General features: G+C 38.8%; 1 protein-coding gene across 22 annotated transcripts in view; it reads right to left on the reverse strand.

Moving 5' to 3' along the window:
* Positions 1–27,271, reverse strand: part of RAD51B (RAD51 paralog B) — a 738,822-nt gene that overhangs the window by 460,028 nt on the left and 251,523 nt on the right. The window contains exon 8 of one of the 22 annotated variants that reach the window (XM_086320107.1): positions 16,148–17,583. The exons of the other annotated variants lie outside the window; for them this stretch is intronic. Coding sequence (XP_086176233.1) covers positions 17,545–17,583 — 39 coding nt within the window. The 3' untranslated portion in view covers positions 16,148–17,544. Of the gene's footprint in view, positions 1–16,147; positions 17,584–27,271 lie in introns of those variants that run through there. 22 annotated transcript variants of the gene reach the window in all.

Raw genomic sequence — 27,271 nt, forward strand, 5'->3', positions numbered from 1 at the left:
CTGCCTCCTCAAAGGGACTGGGCTTGGATTTTGGTACAGTGATGGGGGTGCCCATTGCCGGCTTTGCTTGGGACAATCCAGGTTTATTCCCATTGTCCCGGAGTAATTATTAGTAGAGCCCTTTCACTCTCCCAAGTATCCAGTTTGGACAGTAAGTTATATGGTTTTGACAATGTCTTGCATGAGTAGTTCTAGCATTCTGCTTCTTCCCACTGTGTGGACAGGTCTAAAAGAAGCCACGCTGGGTTTTGTTTACAAAGTAATATTTCTCCAAATTCTTCTCCTTAAAGAAAGCCAATCATGGAAGAAAAGTCCTCCTGATCTCCTGGTCTCTATATCTACTTTTCCTTTCTTGACACCTCTATACGACAGCACGGGCTACTTGTTCTCTTGTTACTCACCTAGTTCAGAATTTGAACTACAAGGTGTCACTTAAACCAACTATCTCAAATTGGTTGGAATATAACCTATTGATCAAGGGCTACAAATTAACCAGACTGGGTTAACCGCTAGGCTAATAAAACACTAGGCAAAAGCTAGCACATAGATTTACCCCATCATCAGAAATGGGGGCAACTCAGTAAGACAAGAGCCTTTTTTGAAAAGGTATTAAATCTCCCTGTGAGCATGGCAGGGGGTATGAAAAGGAATGGAAAAGAAGCACCATAAATTCTGAATAGTGAACCTTGAAACTGACGCGCATTTGGCTTTGCATACCCCAGTGGCAGAGAAACCTCAGCAGTTATCCAGTGCTTTTAGAGAGTAGGGTAAAATTATAAGAACATTTTTATGAGTTGTGGCTGGCAAGCCCTAGCCTGTTAAAACTCTTTAAAAACCAATGCCTTGGTGGAGGTAACATTTACTGTTTACTGTAGCTCTGGTTGTTAGGGGTTACTGCTAAGGTCCCAGTTTTCCATGACATCAGCAGCATTCCAAGGGAAGTGTGTGTCAGTGACTTTCAGTAATGACTCCCTTTTCCAAATGTTCAAAGCTTCTGCCAAGCTGCCCTACACCTGCACACCAGCTGAGTCGGAGGAAAAGGAAAAGCAAGATGGATTAAGTGGGATTTTTGTCTGGGTTCCTTAATGAGACTAAAGACATTCTTCCTTCAGTGTTTGGTTTAGTGTGATAAATGGATGCCAAGCCCTTTAGGAGTAACATGACTCATCCTTAACTTTTCCTAAACCAATTTGACTATCTCTCAAGACTTCTCGCTATCATATTCTGAATTAGTCTTTCGAGACTTTTCTTCTCGTGGGAGAAGTGCAGGGCTTAGTGAGAAGATCACCATGGCATGCCAGCGCTCTGGGAGGGATTCCGAAGGAGGCATCTGCTACTCCCCAGATTAGCAGAAAACAGAAGCAGTGAAGTGACATTACTGTGTAGCTGCTGTAAGGAGCACCTGGCTTTCAACATTTTAAGCCAGATGTGTCCTCTCAAGGCAGCAGCAGACCTCACTCCAGAGTCTGTCCTCAGCAAAATGAGGATCTGGTTAACTTCATTCAAGGGTACCTACTGCCCACTCAAGAGGCTTGTGATTAGGTGCTGCGGCCAATACTAATTGTGTACTTACTTATATAAGATAGACTTTCTTTCCAAAAGGCATTTTTTTGACATGAAACTCATCGGTGTTCATGACAACCCTGAGAGGTGGCAAAATATTAGTTCAGGTGTGAGAAAGTGGGGGATGGGGTTGAGGAGAATCAAGTCCTTTTGCCAAGAGCAAGGCAGTAGGAGATCCCCCAGAGGCCTGGCCCCACACCTTCACCCCTATAGTAACTGGCCCCTTTCCAGGCTGGCTCCAGTCTGCCCAGGCCAACCTGCTCTTTTGTCCCAGTCAAAGAGCTTGTGAAAAACACAATTTGTTGTTAATGAGGCAAAGCTTGAAGCTAGCAAAGAAAAAATAAGAACTACGTATAAAGACACAGAGGAATGTCTTAAGTGTTTTGATAAGAATGATTTATGCATTCAGCATCTACTTCTATGAATGACACAAGATAGGAGATTCAATCCTTCCATATGTCAGTTTCCTCACCCATAAAAGCTATATCATGAAAAAATACCACAGATGTTTGGAAATTTTAATCATTAATATTTTAAACTGCATAGAGTTCTTCAAGGGAGAATCTCTGAAATGCGAAAAAGCACAACTGAGCAAGTAAGTGCACACACAGCCCTCTTTTATGGTATATAGCACAGTTCTAGAAGAAATTCCTTTACCTACTATATATTTGTCCTTAGAAGTGAAGTCGCTCAGTCGTGTCCGACTCTTAGCGACCACAGGAATAAATTCAAATGCTTTCAAGCGATTCTTAAAAGCGCCTACAATTTAATAAAGTAAAATCATCTTCATCTTTGCAGAAACAATGAGGATTATTTTTTTAAGCAGTAGGGGTGGCTTAGGGCAGCCACAGATAACATACTAACAAAAATGACTGTGCCTCATAATTTCTCTTAGATGTCCTCAAAAAAGTGTTCAAACATGAAAAAATAGTGAAGGAATCATTCTCACTCAACCATAGGTTGCCTATGAAGATTGGAAAACACAAGTTTGGGCTCAATTCCTAAATTAAACTATAAAAGTCTGTCCAGTATAACCTCACCCTGAGTCCTGAGCCTGTTTCCTTGAATGATTTTTAAAGAGGGAATTTTACGATTATGACTTGTTAGCAAGAGATTGAGCTGTTATCCATAAGAAAACAAGTCTTTTTCAATTAACTTTCTGGTAGTTATCCCTGAGCAGTTATCCCTGAGACTAAATTTCACAAATCATTCTCATAAATAAACAAATACACAAATTAGGAAGAGGGGGTGCTGGCACGGGGTATACCTAAAATGCTTAAATTCTAAGAAAAAAGAATTGGAAAAGAAAAATTTCTTTTCTTCCTGAAGATAAAAGATTTAATGAGTGACTAATTCCCCTCAGTAAAATTCCTTTGGTACTTGCCCTACTCTGAGCCACACTAATTTTGCCAGGAGCCTTTTCTGTTAAAAGATGTTATTGTACAATGTTAAGCTACACACAAAAGCCATGTAACAAAACAGCAAAATATGCTTTTGATTTTGTTATGTTACCAACCTATACTTACCCAGAAACTCTAACTGCCAAGTGTCTTTTATCTAACACAGTCTGCGCCTTTCACCAGCCTCCCTTCCCCACATGAAGTATCAACGTCATTAAGAGTGGAAAACTGTGGGAATAAAAACCTTAGCCCTGGAAAAAAGTACGAAATGGGAATCTGCCTCCAGCTCTGCAGATTTTCAAACTTGTCCTGGCCTCTGGGGTCTGGAAGCTCAACTTCTGTGCCCAGAATATGGCTGGATGAGGAGGGCAGTCTCAAATCACACCCTGAGGGCTACGAACAGAACATACACTCCATACAGACCTCTAAAGAGGTTCAAGGGCTTGCAGGGCAGGGGAAGCCTTTCTCATTGGCCCTTGGTGATGTCATGCCCATGTCTCCAGGGCCCAGGAAATGCACCATGACTAACGGAGCGCCTCACTTGTGAATACACATTCCATCTCAGAGGAGCAACAGCAGGCAGGGTTTCAAGGCAACTAAGACCCAGTTAGAGAATGCCAGTCAGCGTGCACACAGAGAGCCTTCAGTTGTCCTGAAATAGATTCTTATTCACTGCCTTGGAAAAGCCCACAACAGCCTGTATCCCTGTGGCAGGAGAGTGGTCCTAAAACTGAGCTGTTTTGCCTCCTTTAAAAAAAAATTTTTTTCAATAAGTTTATTTTTGGCTGTGCTGGGTCTTTGTTGCTGCGCAGGCTTTTCTCTAGTTGCATGGGCTTCTCATTGTCTTATTGCAGAGCAGGGGTACTAGAGCTCACGGGCTTCCATAGTTGCGGTTCCCAGGCTCTAGAGCACAGGATCAGTAGCTGTGGCACATGGACTTAGTTGCTCCACAGCATGTGGGAACTTCCTGGACCAGGAATCAAATCCATGTCTTCTGCATTGGCAGGCAAATTCTTTACCACTGAGCCACCAGAGAAGCCACTGTTGTGTCTTATAAGTTACTCTCTTTAAGGAAAGAAAAATGATAACTAATACAGCACACATCCCTCCAGATTTCTATCGACAAACTTTCTCTGTAAAGGACCAGATAATACAAATAGCCATATGGTCTCTGTTGAAACACTCATTTCTGCCCTAGCAGTGCAAAAACAGCCATGAAACTGAAACTGTTAGCTGCTCAGTTGTGTCCGACTCTGCAACCCCATGAACTGTAGCCTGCCAGACTCCTCTGTCCATGGGATTTCCCAGGCAAGAACACTGGAATGGGCTGCCATTTCCTTCTCCAGGTGATCTTCCCAACCCAGGGATCGAACCCAGGTCTCCGGCATTGTAGGCAGATTCTTTATCATCTGAGCCACCAGGGAAGCCATAGACAAGACCTAAATGAATAAGCATGACTGGGTTGCAGTAACACTTGATTCACAAAAACGCAGGCTGTATCAGCACTCTGGCCATAGTTTGCCGGCCTCTGTATTAAACAGTGAACCACTCATTCCTCTACCATAGTCCCAGGCCAAAGTATTCTCGAATAAGTGTGCAGCTACAGGAAAGGATGTGAAGGAGTTCCCACAATCTACCAGTGCAAGAAGAATCCAAAGACAGTTTAGAGAGAGGCAATTTGGCCCTTAGTTTCAGAAAGCAGGCTCTGAAGTCAAATGACTAGGTTACGAAGGCTGACTTTACTACTGCATTTAAGACCTTGGACAAGGTACTTTGTTCCTCTGAGCTTTGGTTTCTTCATCTGTAAAGTTAGGTTCCAAACTGTTCTTCCTCAGTAGGGTTAATATGAAAACTTCAGTGAGATGATACGTGAGGAAAGTTCAGCCTGGTGACTAGGACACTGGAGTGCTCAATTATTATCTTTCACTATTGCTAGACTGTTTTCTAGGCAACCATAATTACTGCCCTTGACTGCAGTAGGTCAAAGTGAAGAGGCAGACTACCACATATGTTGGCACAGAGAACTTCTATCTAATTACATTAATATTTATTAATACTACCATCTTTAGTAGCTGCACAGAATTTCACAGGGAGTGTATCATAACTGAACCAAATTGGGGATGGTATGGGGAGGTTGGGAGGGAGGAGGGTTCAGGATGGGGAGCATGTGATTTTTTTTAAAAATATTTAATAAACTTAATAAAAAAAAAAAAAAACATCCATTTATGGTCTGTTTGCCATTATAAACAATAGTATGATAAACATCCTTAAACATGTACATGTGAATACTTGTTTGAATTCTGTTCCTAGGGGGAAAAGGTTTGTACATTTTAAAGAACTTGAAATTATTCTGAAAATTGGCTCTGGAGGAAGAATATACCAATCCCAGGAAAGCAAGGCTTTCCTGATGGCACAGTGGTAAAGAATCCACCTGCCAATACAGGAGACTTGGGTTCACTCCTTGGGTTGGGAAGGTTCCCTGGGAAAGGAAATGGCAACCCACCCCAGCATTCCTGCCTGGAAATTGCCATGGACAGAGGAGCCTGGTGGGGTACAGCCCATGGGGTCGCAAAAGCAGCAGACACAACTGAGTGACTAAACAACAATTTCCATCAGCACTGCAAGAGAGGATCTGTTTGCTAACATTCTTGACAATACTAACTACTTTGTTTCAACATTGGAAAAACTAAGACCCAGAGAGGTTAAAGGACTTGCTCAATTTTAATGAAAAAAGCTTAATGTTTCCTTTGGCCTGCAATTTTATAAAATTTTCATAATTATTCTGATAACAGCCAATCTTCCCAGAACCCATATAATTAATTATTATTACTAAATAATGCCATTTTATGGCTGAGAGAGCTGGAGCCTAGAAGTTGACAAAGTAGCCAAAGTTCTCCAGATAAGGCAAAGGATACAGAAGAAAACGGTCAAAATAGAAATAAACTTCATCCTACAATTGGGTCACACCTACAATACCACAACAACTCAGGCAAAATTTAGTTTAAAATCAGAAAACTGTTCTCAGAAACTAATTTAATTTCCCTGTATTTTGGCAAATAGCTAAGCCAAAGACCTTTTGTTTCTCTTTGCTGTTAAACTAATTAAGCCTATAAAACCAAATGTCCTTTTTTTCCCAGAGAAAAAACTTAAAACTCCCGAGCTTTTGACAAGACAGTCACAGATCTAGACATTTGTTAAGGCTGTTTTATTCACTCTACCTATTATCTTGCTTTTTTCTTAACACTTATCGCAATTTGAAATATATTACTTGTTTGTAAAAACTAAGTTCCATGAGGGCAGGAACTTGTTCACTAGTCTGAGTCCTGTTTACTATCTTTTCAGTACCTAGAATAGTATGTGGAGCACAGCAAATAACTGATATTTACTGGATGTACCAGTGCCATCTATGCATTTCCCTGGCTGTACAACCTCCAAGGCAAAAAGGCTTTGGCATTATTATATTAATAAGAGCTGTCCTTATTCCCCGTTTACAGCACTGCAAATAAAACAGCATCCTAGTGGAGAAGAGGAGTTCCTCACCAGTTGAGTTCCTAGCCAACGATATCCCAATCCAACCCCCACTATCAATTACACCGTGCCACAGTGCTGGCATCCCATCATCTCACAACCTTACCTTTTCACCTACGAGAGGCTGCTACTGCTAGCATGCACACCTGTGTGCACTGGTTTTACTTATGTGGTTTATCTGTCTCCCAGAGAGCCTTCTTAGTGGGTCAGTAGTTCGACTGAAGTTCTAAAGACTAATGTATCATTGGTTCATTGTTTCATTTAAAGATGTGATGAACATGGTAGTTGACTACCCAAAATCCACTGTCTCAAATGACTGATCCAGCCCTATGTGGTTCAATATGGCATCCACTAGCCATATGTGGCTAAATTTAAAATAATTTTTAACATTCAGTTCCTCAGTTGCACTAGTGTTAGTTGCTCACTAACTGCCACGTGTGGTGAGTGGCTACTGTACTGAACAGCAAAAATACAAAACATTGCCATCACTACAGAAAGTTCTGTTGGGTGGCATGGAGTCTAGTCAAACATGGTAATGCCATTCTCCTTGCCTGAAACTGATTTTCAAATGGGCCATGTAACAGAATTCTGGTCAATAAAACATATGGGGAAGTGTGTCAAGAGGCTTTTGGGGAAGGCTTCCTTATTCCTAAAAAAGGGGCACAAGAGTCTCTCTGCTGTCTTTGGATAATGTTGGTTTAAAATGTGATAGAAATGTTATAGCCATCTGAACACGAGGAGAGTCAATCTAGCAGCAAAGCCTTCCCACTAAAAGGCAGAGTAGAGGCATGGATGGAATAGGAGTTCTTAATGAAATCAATGAGCTGCTGAATTGTTGCCAACTCTGTATTCTCAACATGTGAGATAACAAGATGATAAATTCCCTTTTGTTAAGTCATTTGGAGTAGAAGTTTTGTAACTTACAGCCAAATGCAACCTAATGATAGAGTTTTACTTGTATTTTTTTATTACTTTCTCATAAAAAGGGTTCTGATCGATCAGTGCAGTACTAAAAATCTACAAGGACTTTCCACTTTGATGTAGGTCCCAAAGTTCAGCTATAACAATGCAAAAGAATATCATCTGTCACAGATATGAACATCTTAGTTTCCTTCTCCCTCTGTTCTTAACTCTATTGATTCTATCACTTTGATATCCTATCAAATAACACAGAATTTAACGCAAAACTAAAATTTCAACTCAGAATGTTTCTTAACCAATTTTGATTTTTAACTAATACATTTTAGATGCTATTTTAGAATTTTCTCTATGTTTGGGCAAGTTACATTTAAGCCAGACTACAAATAGGTCACCCAGTTTATAGACAGGAAAAGTGTCCTATTTATAACATAAAATCAACATGGAATCATAATTTTTATAAATGATACAAGATCAAGATTTTTTAAAACATAGCTTATGCAGAAAGTATATTAACTGGTTCATTCAAATGGTATATGAACTGGCTCATTTAAATGGCTGGGCTTCATTTTATAGAATAAGGTGAATGGGAGCCTTTGAGATCTCATATTTAGAATCTTCAATCACGCTTAAGATAACTTAAGGCTCTGCCAAAAATTTCCTCCATTGGCAAAAAAGTAACTAAATATGAGGATTATCCTCCTCATAACAAATTTTCATGTGTATGCTTGTAAGTATTACTTGTTTGGCTTAGTTTTCATTTTAATGGAATGCAGCCACTCCCAAAGCATCAAAATCATTCACTGAAATTTGGACACACTGGATAAGTGGGAAAGATTCTGTAACAAGAGATGGGAAATAAGAACATTTAATTTAATCAATGAAACACTGACAAGCAACACAAGTCTATGATATTAAGAAATAAGAACAAATATTATAATACCAAGAAATAAGAACAAAAATGTAAACTCCATGAGGGCAGCACCTATGTGAATCTTGTTCCCCATCATAACCCTAAATCCAGCACAGTCCTGAGGTTCTGGTATGTCCTGCAGTATCTTAGACTGAGCAAATGGACTGTCCAGAGGAAAAGCCAAAAGACAAATGTGTATAACCAAAGCAATATTGAACGTGGCTGCACCTGCTGGTGTGTTTGGGACTGCGTGGAGAGAAAACTACTAGTAATGTGAAGTGTCTTTATTTGCAAAATCAGTGGTACAAGCAGAATTACATGTCCTCTCTCCAATCTGTAGTATCTTGCTTAAATTAAAAATGAAACTACCTCCTTAAAAGACTTGAATTTTCTTTTTCTTCATTAATTAAAATATCACTAAAGAAAAAAATAGGTGTTAGAGTAAAAAATTGTTAGTCACTCAGTCGTGTCCAACTCCTTGCAACCTCATGGACTGTAGCCCACCAGTCTCTTCTGTCCATGGAATTCTCCAGGCAATAATACTGGAGTGCATTTCCATTTTCTTCTCAGGGAATCTTCCTGACCCAGGGATCAAAACCCAGGCCTCCTGCATTGCAGGCAGATTCTTTACCATCTGAACCACCAGGGAAGTCCACAACAGAGTCAAACACACAGGCATTCCAGTACATTTGAACATGTATACTATATGATTTTATTCATTTTAAATTTAACCATGTCTCAGCTTCTCAGCAGAAAAAGGAGAAGGTGGAGCAGGTAATTTACTAACTTAAAATTCTTTAGATCACTCACAAATATGCAAAATATATTCTTTCATTATTTAAAACAGAATCATCTTCATCAAAATTTAAAACTTGTGCTCTGCAAAAGACCAGGTTAAGAGGATGAAAAAACAATTAACAGTCTGATAGAAAACATCTGTAAACCACATATCCAACAAAGGACTTGTATGCAGACTATGGAAAGGATTCTCAAAATTCAACATTAAAAAATCAAACAGTTCAATTAGAAAATAAGCAAAAAGATATGCAGAGACAATCCAGCAAAGAAGATGCACAAATGGCAAGTAAGCACATGAGAAGATGTTCAATATCATTAGCTATTAGAAAAACATAAATTAAAAACATAACGAGGGACGTCCCTGGCAGCTAAGTAGTTAAAACTCTGCACTTCCAATGCATGGGGCATGGATTCAATTCCTAGTCAGGGAGCTGGGATCCCTCATGCCACACAGTTTGGCCAAAAAAAATATCAAACAATGAAATATAACTATACACCTATCAAAATGGCTAAAATTAAAATTTGTGATAACACCAATTGCTTAAGAGGACATGAATAACTAGAAGACTCATACACTGCTGGCAGGAACACAAAATGGAATAGCCACTCTGGAAATAGTTTGACAATACCTTTTATTTTATTTTTTTTTTTTTTAGTTTTTTTTTTTTTTTTAAATCACATGCTCCCCATCCTGAACCCTCCTCCCTCCCAACCTCCCCATTGACAATACCTTTTAAAACTAAAAATGGATTTATCAAACAACCCAGATAAATACTCTCAGCCATATATCTTAAGAGAAAATAAAAGGTACATTTGGAAAATTGCACATGAATGTTCAAAGCAGCTTTATTCATAATAGCCCCCAAATAGAAACTAGCCAAATACCCTTAAAAGGGTAAACAGTTAAACTACAGTACATCCATACCACAGAATAATACTGAGCAATAAAAAACAATGAATTACATATCCACACAGCAATGTGGATGAACCTTAATGAAACCTTACTGAGCGAAAAAAGTCAGTCTCAGAATGGTACATGTGGAAGTTCCAGTTATATAACGTTTGTGACATAATCTAATTACAGATGTGGAGAGCAGGTTAGTGGTTGCCAGAGATGAGGGACTTGGGGATGGCATGGGTGTGGCTGTAGAGACCTTTATGGTAACGGTACAGTATTCTGATGGTGGTTAAACAAAGCTACACATGTGATTAAATGCAAGATTATATGTATGCACACACACAAATGAGTGCATATATAACATCTGTGAAAAATAAGTTCAGTGGATTTTACTGATTCACGTTTCCTGGTTTTGATATTGACTAGAGTCATGCAAAATGCTGACACTGGGGGAGGCTGAGTGAAAGGCACATGAGATTTCCCTGGACATTTCTTTGCATTTTCCTGTGAATCTATAATTATTTCAAAATGAAAAGTTTTTACAAAATCATCTTAAAACAAATAATTCAGATTTAAGAGTGTTCTCGCCCTCTGAAGATAATTATGTGATTTTAAGTCCCTAAGGTCCATTGTTTTTAAACCTTTACATGACTCCTCCACTGGATGAAAGCCAAGTGAAAGTTGCTCAGTCATGTCTGATTCTTTGCAACCCCATGGACTACACAGTCCATGGAATTCTCCAGGCCAGAACACTGGCATGGGTAGCCAGCCTTTCCCTTCTCCAAGGGATTCCCAACCCAGGGACTGAACCCAGGTCTCCCGCATTGCGGGCGGATTCTTTACCAGCTGAGCCACAAGGGAAGCCCAAGAATGGGTAGCCTATCTCTTCTCCAGCGGATCTTCCTGAACCAGGAATCTATTCATTTTTAAATCATACAATATTTTCTCTGTTCTCAAACTAAAAAAAAAAAAAAAATTCTGGGTAAATATTTCCTGGTTTTCAACCAGAATAACTGTGGAACTGAAATACACAGAAAAAGAAAATCTCAGATACAACCCAAAACTAACACAGGACTGCCTTATTTAGAAAGCAGTTGGAATGTTTGTATCTCCAAGTTGGAAAGAATTTAGGGTTCTAAGTTCTTAGAAGTTAGGGTTCTAATAACTCCAGTTTAAATTTCCACCAACAGAAGTATCCTTTCTGTAATATCTCTGACTGATCCAACCTTTGTTTAAACAGATACAGTGACAGAGCAATGGATTCTTATTGTTTTACCTGCCCACCACATTCTTTTCAAACACAAGCACCCCTTTTTCTTCTGTGGTGAACAGCTTTGTCCCAATTGTGGTTCTACCAAGAGCCAAATTTCTCCCATACTTTGATTCAGTCCAGAGAAGATAGTTGACCACACTGAGCAACCTGACCCTGTGTGTGCCAAGTCGCTTCAGTCGTGCCTGACTCTTTGCAATGCTATGGACTATATAGCCTGCCAGGCTCCTGTCTGTGGGATTCTCCAGGCAAGAATACTGAAGTGGGTTGCCACATCCTCCTCCAGGGGATCTTCCCAACCCAGGAATCAAAGCTGTGTCTCTTATGCCTCCTGCATTGGCAGGCAGGTTCTTTACCACTAGCACCACCTGCAAAGCCCTCCTGTCCCTTAGTGCTGGTTGGTTTGCCCGGAGCTGGACATCTGGCCAAAGCTGGACCAGAGCCTTTCTGCAAGATTCTTCTCAAATGTGATAGAGAAAGAGAGCTTCTCTGCAGTGTTGTGAAATGTGAAACTCAGGCACTCAGCAACCATGTTTCACATGATGCACATGAGAGAGAGTCCGCAGAGGAAAACAAAAAAAATGAAGCCAATACTCAGAGAGAGCAAGTGATGGGAGAAACAGAAATAAGACCCGCTGCATCTGAGTCCTTGGTTCTAGTTTTTCTGAGACCCAGTGGGATGTCTGCCTTTCCCACAGTCTTTTGGCTGGTCAGTCCTTCCCTTGTTCACATGAGATAGTCATAGTATTTTTCTAATAATTTTCTCTTTCTACCAAGCTAATGCAAAACAAATTTCTGCTGCATGCAACCAAAAGGATCCTAATAAAAAATAAGAGGTCCATAACCTCACAATGCAGCCTATTAACAGCTCTGTTGGAATGTTCTTCCTCAAGTTAAAATCCAATAAGACCTCCTTGACATGCTAACCCTTGTCCTACATCTATATCAAGTCTCATCTCTTTTCCAAATATTCAAAGATCATGATCACATAACCTGTTGTGGAAAATTGTTACTTTTTGACTGCAGAGCATGCTTCCCTATATCAATAACAGAATCCCAATTTTTTGTGGGAAATCACCTCTCCCCTACTGAATGTAGCCTGGTAGGACTGTGAGTCAAGGTATCCTGCCTTCCTTTGGCCAAAGAGTGAGTACATGACCCAAGTTAGAATCCCTAGTTTTGAATCTTCACAAAAGTGCTGAAGGTTGCTGAGGACTGATGGCTCTGGCAATGAAGCCCTGAGGAACATGACCACCAGGGTAACTGAGACCTCTGCTGAGACCCCATTTTTTGGTAACCTGATTCTTCTATTTCCTCTGAGTCTATAAATTCCTTGACCCTCTTCCAATGAGGTATATTATTGTTAAAGTTACCTAGTTTATGCAATCAAAGACTCTTAACTGAAACATTCCCATCCCTCAAGTTCTCTTTTTACATTATGTAACTGAGCACCACAGAATTGATGCTTTTGAATTGTGTTTGAGAAGACTCTTGGGAGTCCCTTGGACAACAAGGAGATCAAACCAGTCAGTCCTAAAGGAAGTCAATCCTGAATAGATATTGGAAGGACTGATGCTGAAGCTCCAATACTTCGGCCACCTAATGCGAAGAGCCAGCTCACTGGGAAAAACCCTGATGCTGGGAATGATTGAGAGCAAGAGGAGAAAGGGGAGACAGAGGATGGCTGGGTGGCATCACTGACTCAATGGATATGAATTTGAGCAAACTCCAGAAGATAGCGAAGGACAGGGAAGCCTGGTGTACTGCAGTTCATGGGGTCACAATGAGTCAGACATGACAGAGACTGAACAACAAGCCCAGTTTGTTAAAAATGTATTATTTTATGTGACGACTTCCAATCTCTAACCTGAATGATTCCCTCCTAAGTAAACTCATTTATCAAAAAATTTCTGAACAGTCAAAAAACAGGTGGCCTGGTCGTAGCAGAGATAGAATAATATTTCCATCTTTGGGCCAGACACATGCTTATGGAAATATTGTTCATGTAAAATTCCCTGTCACAAGTGTACGAGAATGACGGTAGAGTTTGAGTTGATAGGGAATTAAAATTTTAGGTCTTTTTCATACTAATTTCTATAAAATTAAATACTTTCTGCCCTGAGTTATATAGTTGACTTTTAAAAACCTGAGTAACATTTCAGCTTGTTGGGATTATATAGTTCATTCTAGCCTAGTCTACAAAGGTTTACTATTGCCAGTGTTCTGACATGACTGTCACCGACTTTAGGAAAGAAAGCAAATAGAACTGAGCTTTATTCTCTTGCAATGCAAACCTATCCTGATCTAACAAAGGAATGAACTAAGAATAGTCCTATTATCAACTTTACTAAAGGAATATAAAAATTTTATATTTGAATATTTCAGTTATATTAAAAAATAAGCTAAGTGAGTGCCAAAGAATTGGTGCTTTTGTAATGTGGTGCTGGAGAAGACCCTCGAGAGTCCTTGGGACTCAAGGATATCAAATCAGTCAATCCTAAAGGAAATTAGTCCTGAATATTCATTGGAAGGACTGATGCTGAAGCTATAGTACTTTGGCCACCTGATGTGAACAGCCGACACAGTGAAAAAGACCCTGATGCTGGGAAAGATTGAAGGCAAGAGGAGAAGAGGGCAATAGAGGATGAGATGGTTGAATGGCATCACCGACACAATGGACATGAGTTTGAGGGAGCTCCAGGAGATAGTGAAGAACAGGCAAGCTTGGCCTGCTGCAGTCCATGGGGTCGAAAAGAGATGGACATAACTTAGTGACTCAACAAAAACAACAAATGCGTATTAAAGGACCTCTAGGCCACTGATACCCTTTTTCCTAAGTGATGAAGAAAAACAATTAGGAAAACAGAAATAAAAGACACACATGCACAATTAGGAACATAGATGGTATTAAAAACCAGTAGATCACAAAGCTTTATGTATTAACTCTCAATCATATGCAGCTGCCGTGTACTTCTCCATCTTGGTGTTTTCAGGAATCTCCCAGGTAAGCGAAGAGAAGCTGTCACTGTTTCACCTTTTCTCATTTTATCTTCAGCGTCCTACTTCAGTTCGGAAACTTATACTGCTCAGCAAGGCTTCAGCTAAAGAATCAACTCCAACAAAGAGATGTTGGGGAGACTGGCTAAAGAAAAATCAGTGGACGTTTTGTCCGAATTTCTGAGAACTTTTCCATTTTAATTTTAAGCATGGCTTAGTCTAGGATATGCTACATAATAAAACGTTTGAAGAACAAGTACAAATGTAAAGCAATAGAGAAGGGTGATCGCTAGGAAAGTAGGCTGGCTGCCCTGTCTGCTCCCCAACATCAGTTTCCATTTTGTTGAGTTTATTTTTATCCAGGATCTGAACTGAGGCTACTCAGTCTCAAAACCCAGTCTATTAAATGCAGTAAGAATGGGACCTTTTACTAAGATGAGATTCACATCAAATAAGTTCACAGGAGCTAACAGATATAATCAGGATACTGATTTACTAATCATTTGAGTGAAATCAGTTACTACATAGACCAGGAACATTTGAGTCCATCGGTCTAGCATACTTTCTCCCTTGTAGGAATCCTCTATGGACCTGAGAGTGACCATCAGGAGCTGAGAGCAGGCCCCAACTTCGATTAGAGCTGACAGCAAAAAAAAAGACTTCAGTCCTATCACTTCAAGGGAATGATTCTTACCAATAACAGGAATGAGCTTGGAAAAGGACCCTGAGCTCCAGATGAGAATGTTGCCATCCAACACCTTGATTTCGGGCTGAATACAGAGAACTCAGGCATGCCGTTCCCTGTTTCTGACCTATAGGACCATGAGCTAACAGGTTGTTTTAAGCTGCTAAGTGTGCCACAGTTTAGTAATGTGTTATACAAATATAGAAAACGAATACACCTATAAACGCCTGATTCTCAAAATGTAGCTCCCCCAGCCAGCATCACTATCATCTAGGTACTTATTAGAAATGCAAATTCTTGGGCCAGAGGAATTTGGAGGGTAGGGTCCCACAATCTGTATTTTAACAAGCCCTCTAGCTAACACTGAAGTGTACGGCAGTCTAGGAACCACAGAAATACATGATGGTTAAGGCACAGGAAACTTGACCTTGTGATCATCCATGCTTCAACATCTGGCCAACATATTTTCTGACTGATACACTCTTTCTCTGGGATGTTAATACATGCTATTTAGTTTTGTAGTCATCTATTTTTGCCTTGGCATCATACTCTTTAAAACTGTTGTATAAATACCCACTGGGCTCCAGTACTTCTTGATTTGTAGTTTAACCTCTAAGGATAAACCTTACATTCATTACCTCATTAACTAAGAGGCACCTCACTGTTGTTGTTCCCCTAGGGCAGGGGTCCCCAACCCCCAGGACCAAATGCCTGAAGATCTGAGATGGAGCTGATGTAATAATAATATTAAAAAGTGCACAATAAGTGTAATATGCTTGAATCATCCTGAAACCACTCCCTTCACCTCTAGTCTGTGGAAAAATTATCTTCCATAGAAATGATCCCTGGTACCAAAATGGTTGGGGATCACTGCCATGTGGTATCTACATCTAGCTCTCCAGTGAAAGAATAATACAGTGAACTTAAATCCTTACATCTTGGCTGTGTGTGTTACATTTTAGCCACCCAAAACTCAATTCATACAACTCTGATGGTCAGTTTTAGCAATAAGGACCTGGAAGTGAGCATCGTGCCTTACTAGATAAAGAAAACCCATAAAGCACAGTAGAAAGAGTCTTGGACTAGCTGCCAAAGGACTCAGGATCCAGTGAGGCTCTACCAGAGTCTAACTGTGTAATCCTAAGAAGTCAGTTAACATCCCAGAGCCTTTCTTTCTTTTTTTTTTTTTTTAAATTTTATTTTTAAACTTTACATAATTGTATTAGTTTTGCCAAATATCAAAATGAATCCGCCACAGGTATACATGTGTTCCCCATCCTGAACCCTCCTCCCTCCTCCCTCCCCATACCGCCCCTCTGGGTCGTCCCAGTGCACTAGCCCCAAGCATCCAGTATCGTGCATCGAACCTGGACTGGCAACTCGTTTCTTACATGATATTTTACATGTTTCAACGTCATTCTCCCAAATCTTCCCACCCTCTCCCTCTCCCACAGAGGCCATAAGACTGTTCTATACATCAGTGTCTCTTTTGCTGTCTCGTACACCGGGTTATTGTTACCATCTTTCTAAATTCCATATATATGCGTTAGTATACTGTATTGATGTTTTTCCTTCTGGCTTACTTCATTCACTCTGTATAATAGGCTCCAGTTTCATCCCCTCATTAGAACTGATTCAAATGTATTCTTTTTAATGGCTGAGTAATACTCCATTGTGTATATGTACCACTGCTTTCTTATCCATTCATCTGCTGATGGACATCTAGGTTGCTTCCATGTCCTGGCTATTATAAACAGTGCTGCGATGAACATTGGGGTACACGTGTCTCTTTCCCTTCTGGTTTCCTCAGTGTGTATGCCCAGCAGTGGGATTGCTGGATCATAAGGCAGTTCTATTTCCAGTTTTTTAAGGAATCTCCACACTGTTCTCCATAGTGGCTGTACTAGTTTGCATTCCCACCAACAGTGTAAGAGGGTTCCCTTTTCTCCACACCCTCTCCAGCATTTATTATTTGTAGACTTTTGGATCGCAGCCATTCTGACTGGTGTGAAATGGTACCTCATAGTGGTTTTGATTTGCATTTCTCTGATAATGAGTGATGTTGAGCATCTTTTCATGTGTTTGTTAGCCATCTGTATGTCTTCTTTGGAGAAATGTCTATTTAGTTCTTTGGCCCATTTTTTGATTGGGTCATTTATTTTTCTGGAGTTGAGCTATAGGAGTTGCTTGTATATTTTTGAGATTAGTTGTTTGTCAGTTGCTTCATTTGCTATTATTTTCTCCCATTCTGAAGGCTGTCTTTTCACCTTGCTAATAGTTTCCTTTGATGTGCAGAAGCTTTTAAGGTTAATTAGGTCCCATTTGTTTATTTTTGCTTTTATTTCCAATATTCTGGGAGGTGGGTCATAGAGGATCCTGCTGTGATGTATGTCAGAGAGTTGTTTTGCCTATGTTCTCCTCTAGGAGTTTTATAGTTTCTGGTCTTACATTTAGATCTTTAATCCATTTTGAGTTTATTTTTGAATACTTTCGAGCCTTTATTTCTTCATCTATAAAATGAAGCACAATGGATGGGCTCTAAGGTCTTCTGCAGCTAAATTATGTGTGGCTTCCTCATTCACAGATCATTCCTGCCGAGGCCAGACCAATGCCCTTGATGATAAAAGAAAGATATAAAGTAGTAAATAATATTGCAAGTTGCTTAATTTGCATAATATCTCACAAGAAGTAGAAAATGCTAGATATCTTTCCATCTGTAGGAAGCTATCTTTGGGAGTAAAGAGAAATTAATTTTCAATGACACGTTAACTTTTAGAGGCTTATCAAAATTAGGTTGAGAATTTAAATTTAATTCATGTCACTTTAAGAGGAAAGGGATAACTTATTAAGAGCTGGGTAATATCAATTACTTTCATGTGAGAATAGGCAGAAAAGGATCCTCTGTCACATTTGATCTGAAAGTTACAGAAAATGTGACTGCTAGGAAACTTTATTCTTGTGACCTAATTTGATTGTTCTCCACATTACCTTTTCTGAAAACCTGTTTCTCTGGATGATAATCTAAGACAGAAATAGGGAAACAAATAGGATTAAGCTTCTAAAGGAATGAAGCACAATTTTCTAAAAAAAGAACCTAGGAATAACCAATACCAGACAACCCATATTCTAGCAGTAAGACACCATCTTTGCAACTTTTATCTGGAAATGACAAAAGTCATTTTGTCCAGTGATCATTTCCAAGCAGGCAAAAGAGCTCTCACTTGAAAATTAAGATAAAGAGAGATTTCTCTGGCGAGCCGGTGGTTAAGAATCCACCTTGCAATGCAGGGAATGAAAGCTTGATCCCTGGTCAGGGAACTAAGATACCACATCCCACGGAGCAACTAAGCCAGTATGCCACAACTGCTGAAGCCTGTGCACTCTGGAGCCCAGCACCACAACTAGAGAGTCCGCACACTGCAAAGAAAGAGCACACGTGCCACAGCTAAGACCCAATGCGGATAAATTAGTTAATTTTTTTAAGTTAAAAGAAAAAGAAAATTAAGACAAATAATTCATATAGGTGTTTCTAATTCAGTTCAGTTTAGTTCAATCGCTTCAGTTGTGTACAACTCTTTGCAACCACATGGACTGCAGCACGCCAGGCTTCGCTGTCCATCACAAACTCCTGAAGCTTGACCAAACTCATGTCCATTGAGTTAGTGATGCCATCCAGCAATCTCATCCTCTGTCATCCCTTTCTCCTCCTGCCTTCAATATTGCCCAGCATCAGGGTCTTTTCCAATCAGTTCTTCACATCAGGTGGCCAAGTATTGAAGCTTCAGCTTCAGCATCAGTTCTTCCAATGAATATTCAGAACTGACTTCCTTTAGGATTGACTGGTTGGACCTCCTTGCAGTTCAAGGGACTCTCAAGAGTCTTCTCCAACACCACAGTTCAAAAGCATCAATTCTTTGGCACTCAGCTTTCTTTCTGGTCCAACTCTCACATCCATACATGAAAACTGGAAGAATCATAGCTTTGATTAGATGGACCTTTGTCGGCAAATAATGTCTCTGCTTTTCAATATGCTGTCTAGGTTGGCCATAGCTTTTCTTCCAAGGAGCAAGCGTCTTTTAATTGCATTTGGGTCATATTTATTTTCACATTCAATTCAATATTGATTGATCATCTACCATACTTTTCAGGCTCTCTGCTAGCAGCCTGGGAGTAAGAGGCACAGTTTCCACACCCAGGGTGTGCACATTCCTGGAAGAGACAGACCATTTCTTTAACAGGCAATTCTATCAATGTGCTGTGCTTAGTCACTCAGTCATGTCAGACTCTTTGCCACCCTATAGAGTGTAGCCCACCAGGCTCCTTTGTCCATGGGGATTCTCCAGTCAAGAATACTGGAGTGGGTTGCCAGGCCCTCCTCCAGGGGATCTTCCCAATCCAGGGATCAAACCCAGGTCTCCTGCATTGCAGGCGGACTCTTTACCATCTGAGCCACCAGGAAAGCCAATTCTATCAATTGATAAAATAAAAACTCAAAAATTTAAGTCTAAATCTGATTACAGATCAGACAAAAAGACAGGAATCAACTCTACTTAACCTTCTAAGAGATGACAGATCTCTGGGTAATTTTTTAAGGTGAGAATTAAAAGCAAAATATGCCTCATGTCTTGATGATATGAACATAAAGTAGAATACTTCTTGAGTACTCACAGTTCTCCAGGGACAAAAAGTACCAAAGCATGAATATGTATTGCAATGTGCAACTGTTATTTATGCTTTATTATTATTACACAGTATAGCTAACTTTGGAAAATGGGCCCCTATCTTTCCCATTCATATAACTTAAGGCCACTGTTCACTAAGTCCAACAGTCATTCAGTAGAAATTTAATGAGTACTCTGTATGTCCCAACACTATGATAGACTCTGAGGAAATACAGATGGAGGGCATAGTCATGTCACCAGGGAGTACAAACTCTAACAGGAGAAACCCCTATGCAAGCAAGTCATTGGAATAGTGTGTGAGTAGTGCTTTAAGAGAACATAATCCTAGCAGAGACAAAGGAGTAAACAGACCTTTTTAGAGGAAGAAATCAGGCAGGTTGGGGCAGGTGCCTGATCTATTGCTACAATCAATGGTCCGGATATAACAGTTGGAGAAATAAAAAATGAGGAAGACAAAATCCCTACCCTGCTTTAATGGTGGACGGGGAGAGAAATGTATAAAAACCTAATTAGAGGCAGACTGAGATATGAGATAAGCACTGTTTTGTAAATGGAAAGTGCTTGGTAAAAGTGGAGAAGGGATGACTGCTTTCTTTTCAACAAAGGCAATGAATGAAGAAGGCTACATAAAGGAGGTGGTATTTGCAGCGGCTAATTGGCTTATATTCTAGGTTCTATTTATACTGGGAGACATAAATGGCTTCAGTTCTGAAGAGGTGCTTATAGATTTTCCCTGACACAAAGTCTTTATAGAGAAACTGCAATAAGCAAATACATTTTCTGCAGAAAGAATCCACCCAAACACCGTGACAATCTCATTCCACATATTTCACACATGGTATCTTTTATGTCTGGGAAAATGGGCTAGGAAATGGTTCAAATACCCAAGGGCCTCAAAACATATATGTTGGAAAGTGTACCTAATTTCCAAAAAAGGTTGAATTGCAGAAAAAAGCCATTTTGATTGGAAAACAAGCTGGTCACTTCTGCGTATAGACAAATGCTTCAGATTAGGCATAAGGGAAGTAAAAAATTCCTCTGCTGTTGAGAGGGTCGATGCACAGCCTCTGGTCCGGTCCAGCAGCAATCTCACACTGATCAGATGTACGATAGTGCAAAACCCATCTGGAGGTGGACAGGTTGATACAGTTTTATCTAGTTGTTCAAAGGAGTAGAATACTTTGGACTGCTGCTTCTCATCTTTGCTGACAGTGATTTAGAATTAGAAAACTTGAAAACAGAATAATCCATTAAGAAGAAAAGTAACTGTGCATCTTGAATGTGAGATGTTTTTTGGCATATACAAGAACTAAATGGCTCACCAGGAAAAATAATATGCACAGCAGAACCAAGAAAGTAAAAGTGATCAGAAAATTAGGCCATATGAACTAACTCTGTGGGAGAGGGAGAGGGTGGGAAGATTTGGGAGAATGGCATTGAAACATGTAAAATATCATGTATGAAACGAGATGCCAGTCCAGGTTCGATGCACGATACTGGATGCTTGGGGCTAGAGCACTGGGACGACCCAGAGGGATGGTATGGGGAGGGAGGAAGGAGGAGGGTTAAGGATGGGGAACACATGTATACCTGTGGTGGATTCATTTTGATATTTGGCAAAACTAATACAATTATGTAAAGTTTAAAAATAAAATAAAATTAAAAAAAAAGTGAAGTATGAATATTCAAAAAAGGAAACTGATTCTTTTTTGCTACTATGGGAAGTATGTGCTCAGTCACTCTGTCATGAAAAAACATCATTAGCCCAAAGAAATTGCATGGCTATAAGAAATAGATGTTTATAATTCAATCTCCATTTCATTACAATTATTGTAGCCAAGTAATTCATGTCAGATCTAGCAACAGAGAAGCCATGAGAAAACACCAACTTCAAAGGTATCATTTCAGTAACTTCTTTATAAACTCTGCTTTTATGTGATTCCTATGGGGCCTTGGTACCTTATCATATTTAATATACTTCTAAAAAACACCATGAGAATGGGCTTTGATTGAACTCCTATTCTCGGAACAGAGCCTACCATCAAATTTCATAGCAGATTACATGATAGTTAAGATCAACACTCTGATCACCCAAAAGGGATTTACCTTTACAAAATACATCTCTTAAGTATCTAAATGATTACAGTATCTCCAGAAAGGAGGCACTTTGTCTTTCTCACTCATAGACTCCTGGCAATCAAATCGACCCAAGTCAAGTGGCACCGATTATGCCTACAAGCCTGGATGTGTACACGTTAACCAAAGCGCTCTGCCACTGCTCATGTATCAGCTTTCAGGCACTTGAATTTGTATTAAAGATGCCCCAGATGTAAGAATTCCCAGATTAAGTTCACATTTTGAGGTGCACAGGGCACTGAGAATTACGTAGCCAGCTACTTATAAATGACTGCGTGTGCTTTTTCCATTGCATCTTTTCTTCCAGCTCTCATGGAAACAAGCACTGCCACAGTCCCTCAATGAGCCAGCAGGGCCCAGTCATCTGGCAACCATGACTGGTCTCTCTGGCATCTGAGAAGAACATCAGCTAAAGAAAACGAGAGGATAAAAAAAGAAGTGAACACAAATCATTTCCCACCCCCTGAAATTCTACAGTTCCACTTGCCTGACTCGAAATTAATTTTGTTTTGAATGCTATGTAAATGGATGCTAGAGCTCTATCCAATTTTCAGACCACTTGCTTGCTTGCCCAGTATAGGGCTTAGTAATGTTACTGCTGGCAGGAGAGCTCCACAAAGCTTGTGACTCACTGATATAATATTTTAAACAAGGATATATTTCTCATCCAAAATGACATTATGTGAGAAAACTTAAGCTTTTGTCATCTGGTTTCTCATGAGAACTTGAGAAAGTTATATAATCTTTCAACTGCATCTTTATATTATTATGAGAATAAGAATATCTGTCTTCTTTTTATTAACAATTTATGAGACCTATTCATTATTCAAAATGAACCAAAATGATTTGCAAATTCAGTGACATTAAGGAGCTAGTTCAGTGTTTTAAATTAGGAAAAACTCTTATAGGGTTTCAAAGAGTAGAGATGTAATAAAATAACTAAGTGAAAAATCACACCATCTTGTATACAAAAGTCCTTTTTGTTTGGCTAGAATCTTGAAACTACCCAAAGTCTCATTAATCTGCCACCCTCTGAATAAGAAACGTACCAACATAACTGCTCCTCCATTAGGAATATACAGTCTTGAGGTCAAAGTGCATGAAACTGCTTAAGGTCAAAGTGCATGAAACTGCTTACTCAGGGTTACCCAGCAGCTCCATGGAAGGAACGGAAAAATAAAGTTGGACTTGCCCTGTTGGATGGAATTATGAGTTTACATATCCTCCTTTCATTTAAGGACGTTTCCAAAATGATGGTTCCAATCTTTCTATGTGCTTACCACACAAACAAACTTAAGTTTCTTTTTTAAAAAATGGGGAGAGTTCTTTCCCTCAAACATCTATTTGCCAGATGATTTAAATAGCATATCATAGGTCTTGACCTATAGATCACTAATCAAGAGTCCAGGGACCTAATACATCATGTTGGAATATTAGCTCCTACAGAAACAGTCCAATCAGACCAAGTCTAACCAAGCTTTTATCCTTCTAAGAGAAACAAATGAAATTCCACGCAATTCCTGTGCTTGTAGATCTTTTCAAATAACAGTCTGAAATGCAACCATGAATTGACATCATCTCACTTTTAAAATAAGTTCACAATATTTACATGGCTAATTTTATTTTTTTCCAACAGGCAAAGCCTGCACATGATATAAAATACAAAGGGATTTGCAGTGAAAAGAGAATCTCTTTCTTTTCCCTGTTTCCCAAGCATCAATTCTCTCCCTAAAAACAATCCTATAAGAATAAGCTAAGCTTTGCATGTGTGTAATTTATACAAATGGTAGCATAATATATTTACTGTTCTAACTTTGCTTTATTACTTAACAATATGATTGTTCCATTAGCACTGTAGAACTTCCCCATTCTTTTAAAAAGTTGCATAGTATATTCCATGGTATATCATAATATATTTATCAGCCCCCTACTGATAGATGTTTAAGTTGTTTCCAAACCTCTGGTATTACAAATGATAATGCAGTAACTATGCTTATGTCGCCATTTTGCTCAAATGAAAGTACAAATGTAGGAAAATTCATAAGAGTGGCATTACTTAATCAAAGTATACACAAATTCAAGGGTTTTTCTTTTTTAATAGACTGACCATTACAGAAGTTGTTTCAATTTATCATTCCACCAGAAATATGAGACCAATTGTTTCCTCAAACCCTTGACGATACACTTTTGATTAAACTTCTTTATCTTCAACAATCTGATGTTATTTCACTTAATATATAAGTGAAATTGGACATCTTTTTTTAAGTTTAAAAATCATTAGTATTTACTACTTTGTCTGTCCTTGTCCCTTATCTATTTTTTCTACCAGATTGTTGGTTATTGTATTCTTACTTATTTGTAGATGCTCTTTATACAATAAATAAAATAGCCTTGGTCTGTGACATATATACATAAGATATTTCTCTAGATTTTCATGTGTTATTTGATTTTGCATATAATGGATTATTTTTTAATTGAAGGATAATTGCTTTACAGAATTTTGCTGTTTTCTGTCTTGGCCTTTTGGCTATGATGGATTATTTTCAATGAAAAATTTTGTTAAGTATATAAATGTATCATCTCTTTCATGGCTACTGGATTTTGTATTTTATCTTGAAAAGATTTTTCTCATTTTATTCTTTACATTTAAATTTTTTTTTTTTTTTTTTTTTTTTTTTTTTTTTTTTGCACTGCCATCAACTTTTATTAAGCACCAGGTTGTGTGCCAGTTGTTTTTAGTGTAATATTTTCATTTTTGTCTAAGTCTCAAATTAAGCAAAACATGAGAGCATTTTACTGCCATACAACAGATAAAGATAATTCATTGGGTTTGGTTAATTTGTTGAAAGTCGTGTCATTAATGATTAGTGGAGAAGGAATCTGAATGAAGGATGCATGCGTTTCCTTGGGTTTCTTCTCATGCTTCTATTTACATTTGATTATATTCAGTATTATCCATAATAAATACTTTTATTTTTTATTTTTTTTTATTTGATAAATTTAACGCCTTTTATTGCCATACGTCATTTTACTGTGCTTTGCTTTAGTGAACTTTATAGATACATGTTTTTTTTTTTTTTTTCCTTGTTAATTTTCTGTTTAGTTGATCTATCCATAAGTGTGAGTGGGGTATTAAAGTCTCCCACTATTATTGTGTTATTGTTAATTTCTCCTTTCATACTTGTTAGGATTTGTCTTACATACTGCGGTGCTCCCATGTTGGGTGGATATATATTTATAATTGTTATATCTTCTTCTTGGATTGATCCTTTAATCATTATGTAGTGACCTTCTTTGTCTCTTTTCACAGCCTTTGTTTTAAAGTCTAATTTATCTGATACGAGTATTGTGACTCCTGCTTTCTTTTGGTCCCAGTTTGCATGGAAAATCTTTTTCCAGCCCTTCACTTTCAGTCTGTATGTGACCCCTGTCATTTAAATTATGTTCCATTATGAATTATTTTGTAATAATTATGTAATTATTTTGTAATAAGGTTTAAGGTAAAAGTTAACTTTATTTCTTTACAGAAAGTTAACATTTATTAAAGCCTCCATCTTGTCCTTTATGAAGCATAATGCCAATTTTATCATCTGTGACATTTCCACGTATGTCTATTTATCCCACATTGATTTTTTGAATTTCCCAGGCTTTTCCACTCAGCTATATCAGCATAAATTATAGTTCAATATTTTTATTAAAAAGATGGACTAATTCACCTCTATACTCTTCTTTCTCAGCATGTCATTTTGCATTCTTATTTTTATCAGGTTTTCAGTTGAGTCACTTCAGTTTTCCAGATATACAATTCTTCAATATATAAGCTTCAAAGTATGATTAACACTCCTCTTTCCAACTTTTTGTTTACCTCTAATTGTTTTCTTATAAGACTACTTTGGCCAGTATCTCTACATCAATATTAAGTGATAGTGGGAATAGAGGTATTGTCTTAATAATTTTATGGAAATGCTTTTGCTGTTTCCTTATTAAGCAAGATGTTGGCCTCTCAAATTAGGTATACACATACATATATTTTAAAAAGTATCTTCATATGAAAGACAACATAGTAGTCAAAAGCACAAACTTTGCAACTAAATTCTTCTACATATAAACTATGTAGTCCGGAGTAAAAAAATTACCTAACCTCTTCCAATTGTAATGCTGAAGAAAACCCTTGAGAGTCCCTTGGACTGCAAGGAGATCGAACCAGCTAATCCTAAAGGAAATCAACCCTGAATATTCACTGGAAGGACTGATGCTGGGAAAGACTGAAGGCAAAAGAAGAGAGTGGCAGAGGATGAGATCGTTAGATAACATCAATGACTCAATGGACATGGATTAGAACAAACTCTAGGTAATAATGAAGGACAGGGAAGCCTGATGTGCTGCAGTCGCTGGGGTTGCAAAGAGTCAGATACGAGCGACTGAACAAGAATCCATGGAAGTTATAGCTTTCTTCTGTGTGTTCCAAATTAGAACACTTTTTAATGTTATCTCATATGAATAACACTAGCTATAACAACTGAGTACTGCTGTGTACCAGGCATTTACATATATTATCTCTAATCATTACACTAACTTTGTAACCATGCCTTATTAGCCTTATTTTTAAAGTAAAGAAACTGAAAGTCAGACCATTTATGAAACTTTTCCAATGATTCAAGGTAGTAGGAAGTTGTAGTAGACACACAGATGGCAACTGCCTACCAATATCCCTCTAAGAGATGTTATTTCACCCTGCTGAGTGGTAGCAGCCAAGGTTTATACCATATGATTCTGTCCTCATGTCCAGTCAGATGGATGAAAGATACTAACTTGACTCAGGATCCACAATCCATAGGTGGTTGGTGAGTGCCCACTTCCCAATCTGAAAACAGATTAAGCCCAATCACATTCTCCTCTTCAGTATGAACTTTGCCAGTGGTGGGTCATCCCTAACACTTAAACTTTCTCTTAAAAAGTAAGTGTTAGGAAAAACAGAAAGTTCAGATCAGATCAGATCAGATCAGTCACTCAGTCGTGTCCGACTCTTTGCGACCCAATGAATCCCAGCACGCCAGGCCTCCCTGTCCATCACCAACTCCCGGAGTTCACCCAGACTCACGTCCATCAAGTCAGTGATGCCATCCAGCCATCTCATCCTCTGTCGTCCCCTTCTCCTCCTGCCCCCAATCCCTCCCAGCATCAGAGTCTTTTCCAATGAGTCAACTCTTCGCATGAGGTGGCCAAAGTTAAGAAGTTCTAAACGGTCAGAATCTTGAGAACAAGGGACAAAGGGCTGAATTTTTCAGCCCTCTGCCCCATTTATCTTTGTAAATACAGTGTCTTTTATTTAAATAACAATTTCAGCCTGATTGGAAGTGTTATAGGTAAGGAATTATTCAATAATTTCTCCTGTAAGATTATTCTACCTCTTCATTAAATCACAAATATTTGTGAGAGCAGAGGAAACAGGGAAAATAGACACCATTCATTTAAATTCTCCT

This window comes from Bos grunniens, chromosome 10 (genome assembly GCF_055505025.1).
Source record: "Bos grunniens cultivar Pamir isolate PY7600 chromosome 10, Bosgru_T2T1.0, whole genome shotgun sequence".
Lineage (NCBI taxonomy): Eukaryota > Metazoa > Chordata > Mammalia > Artiodactyla > Bovidae > Bos > Bos grunniens.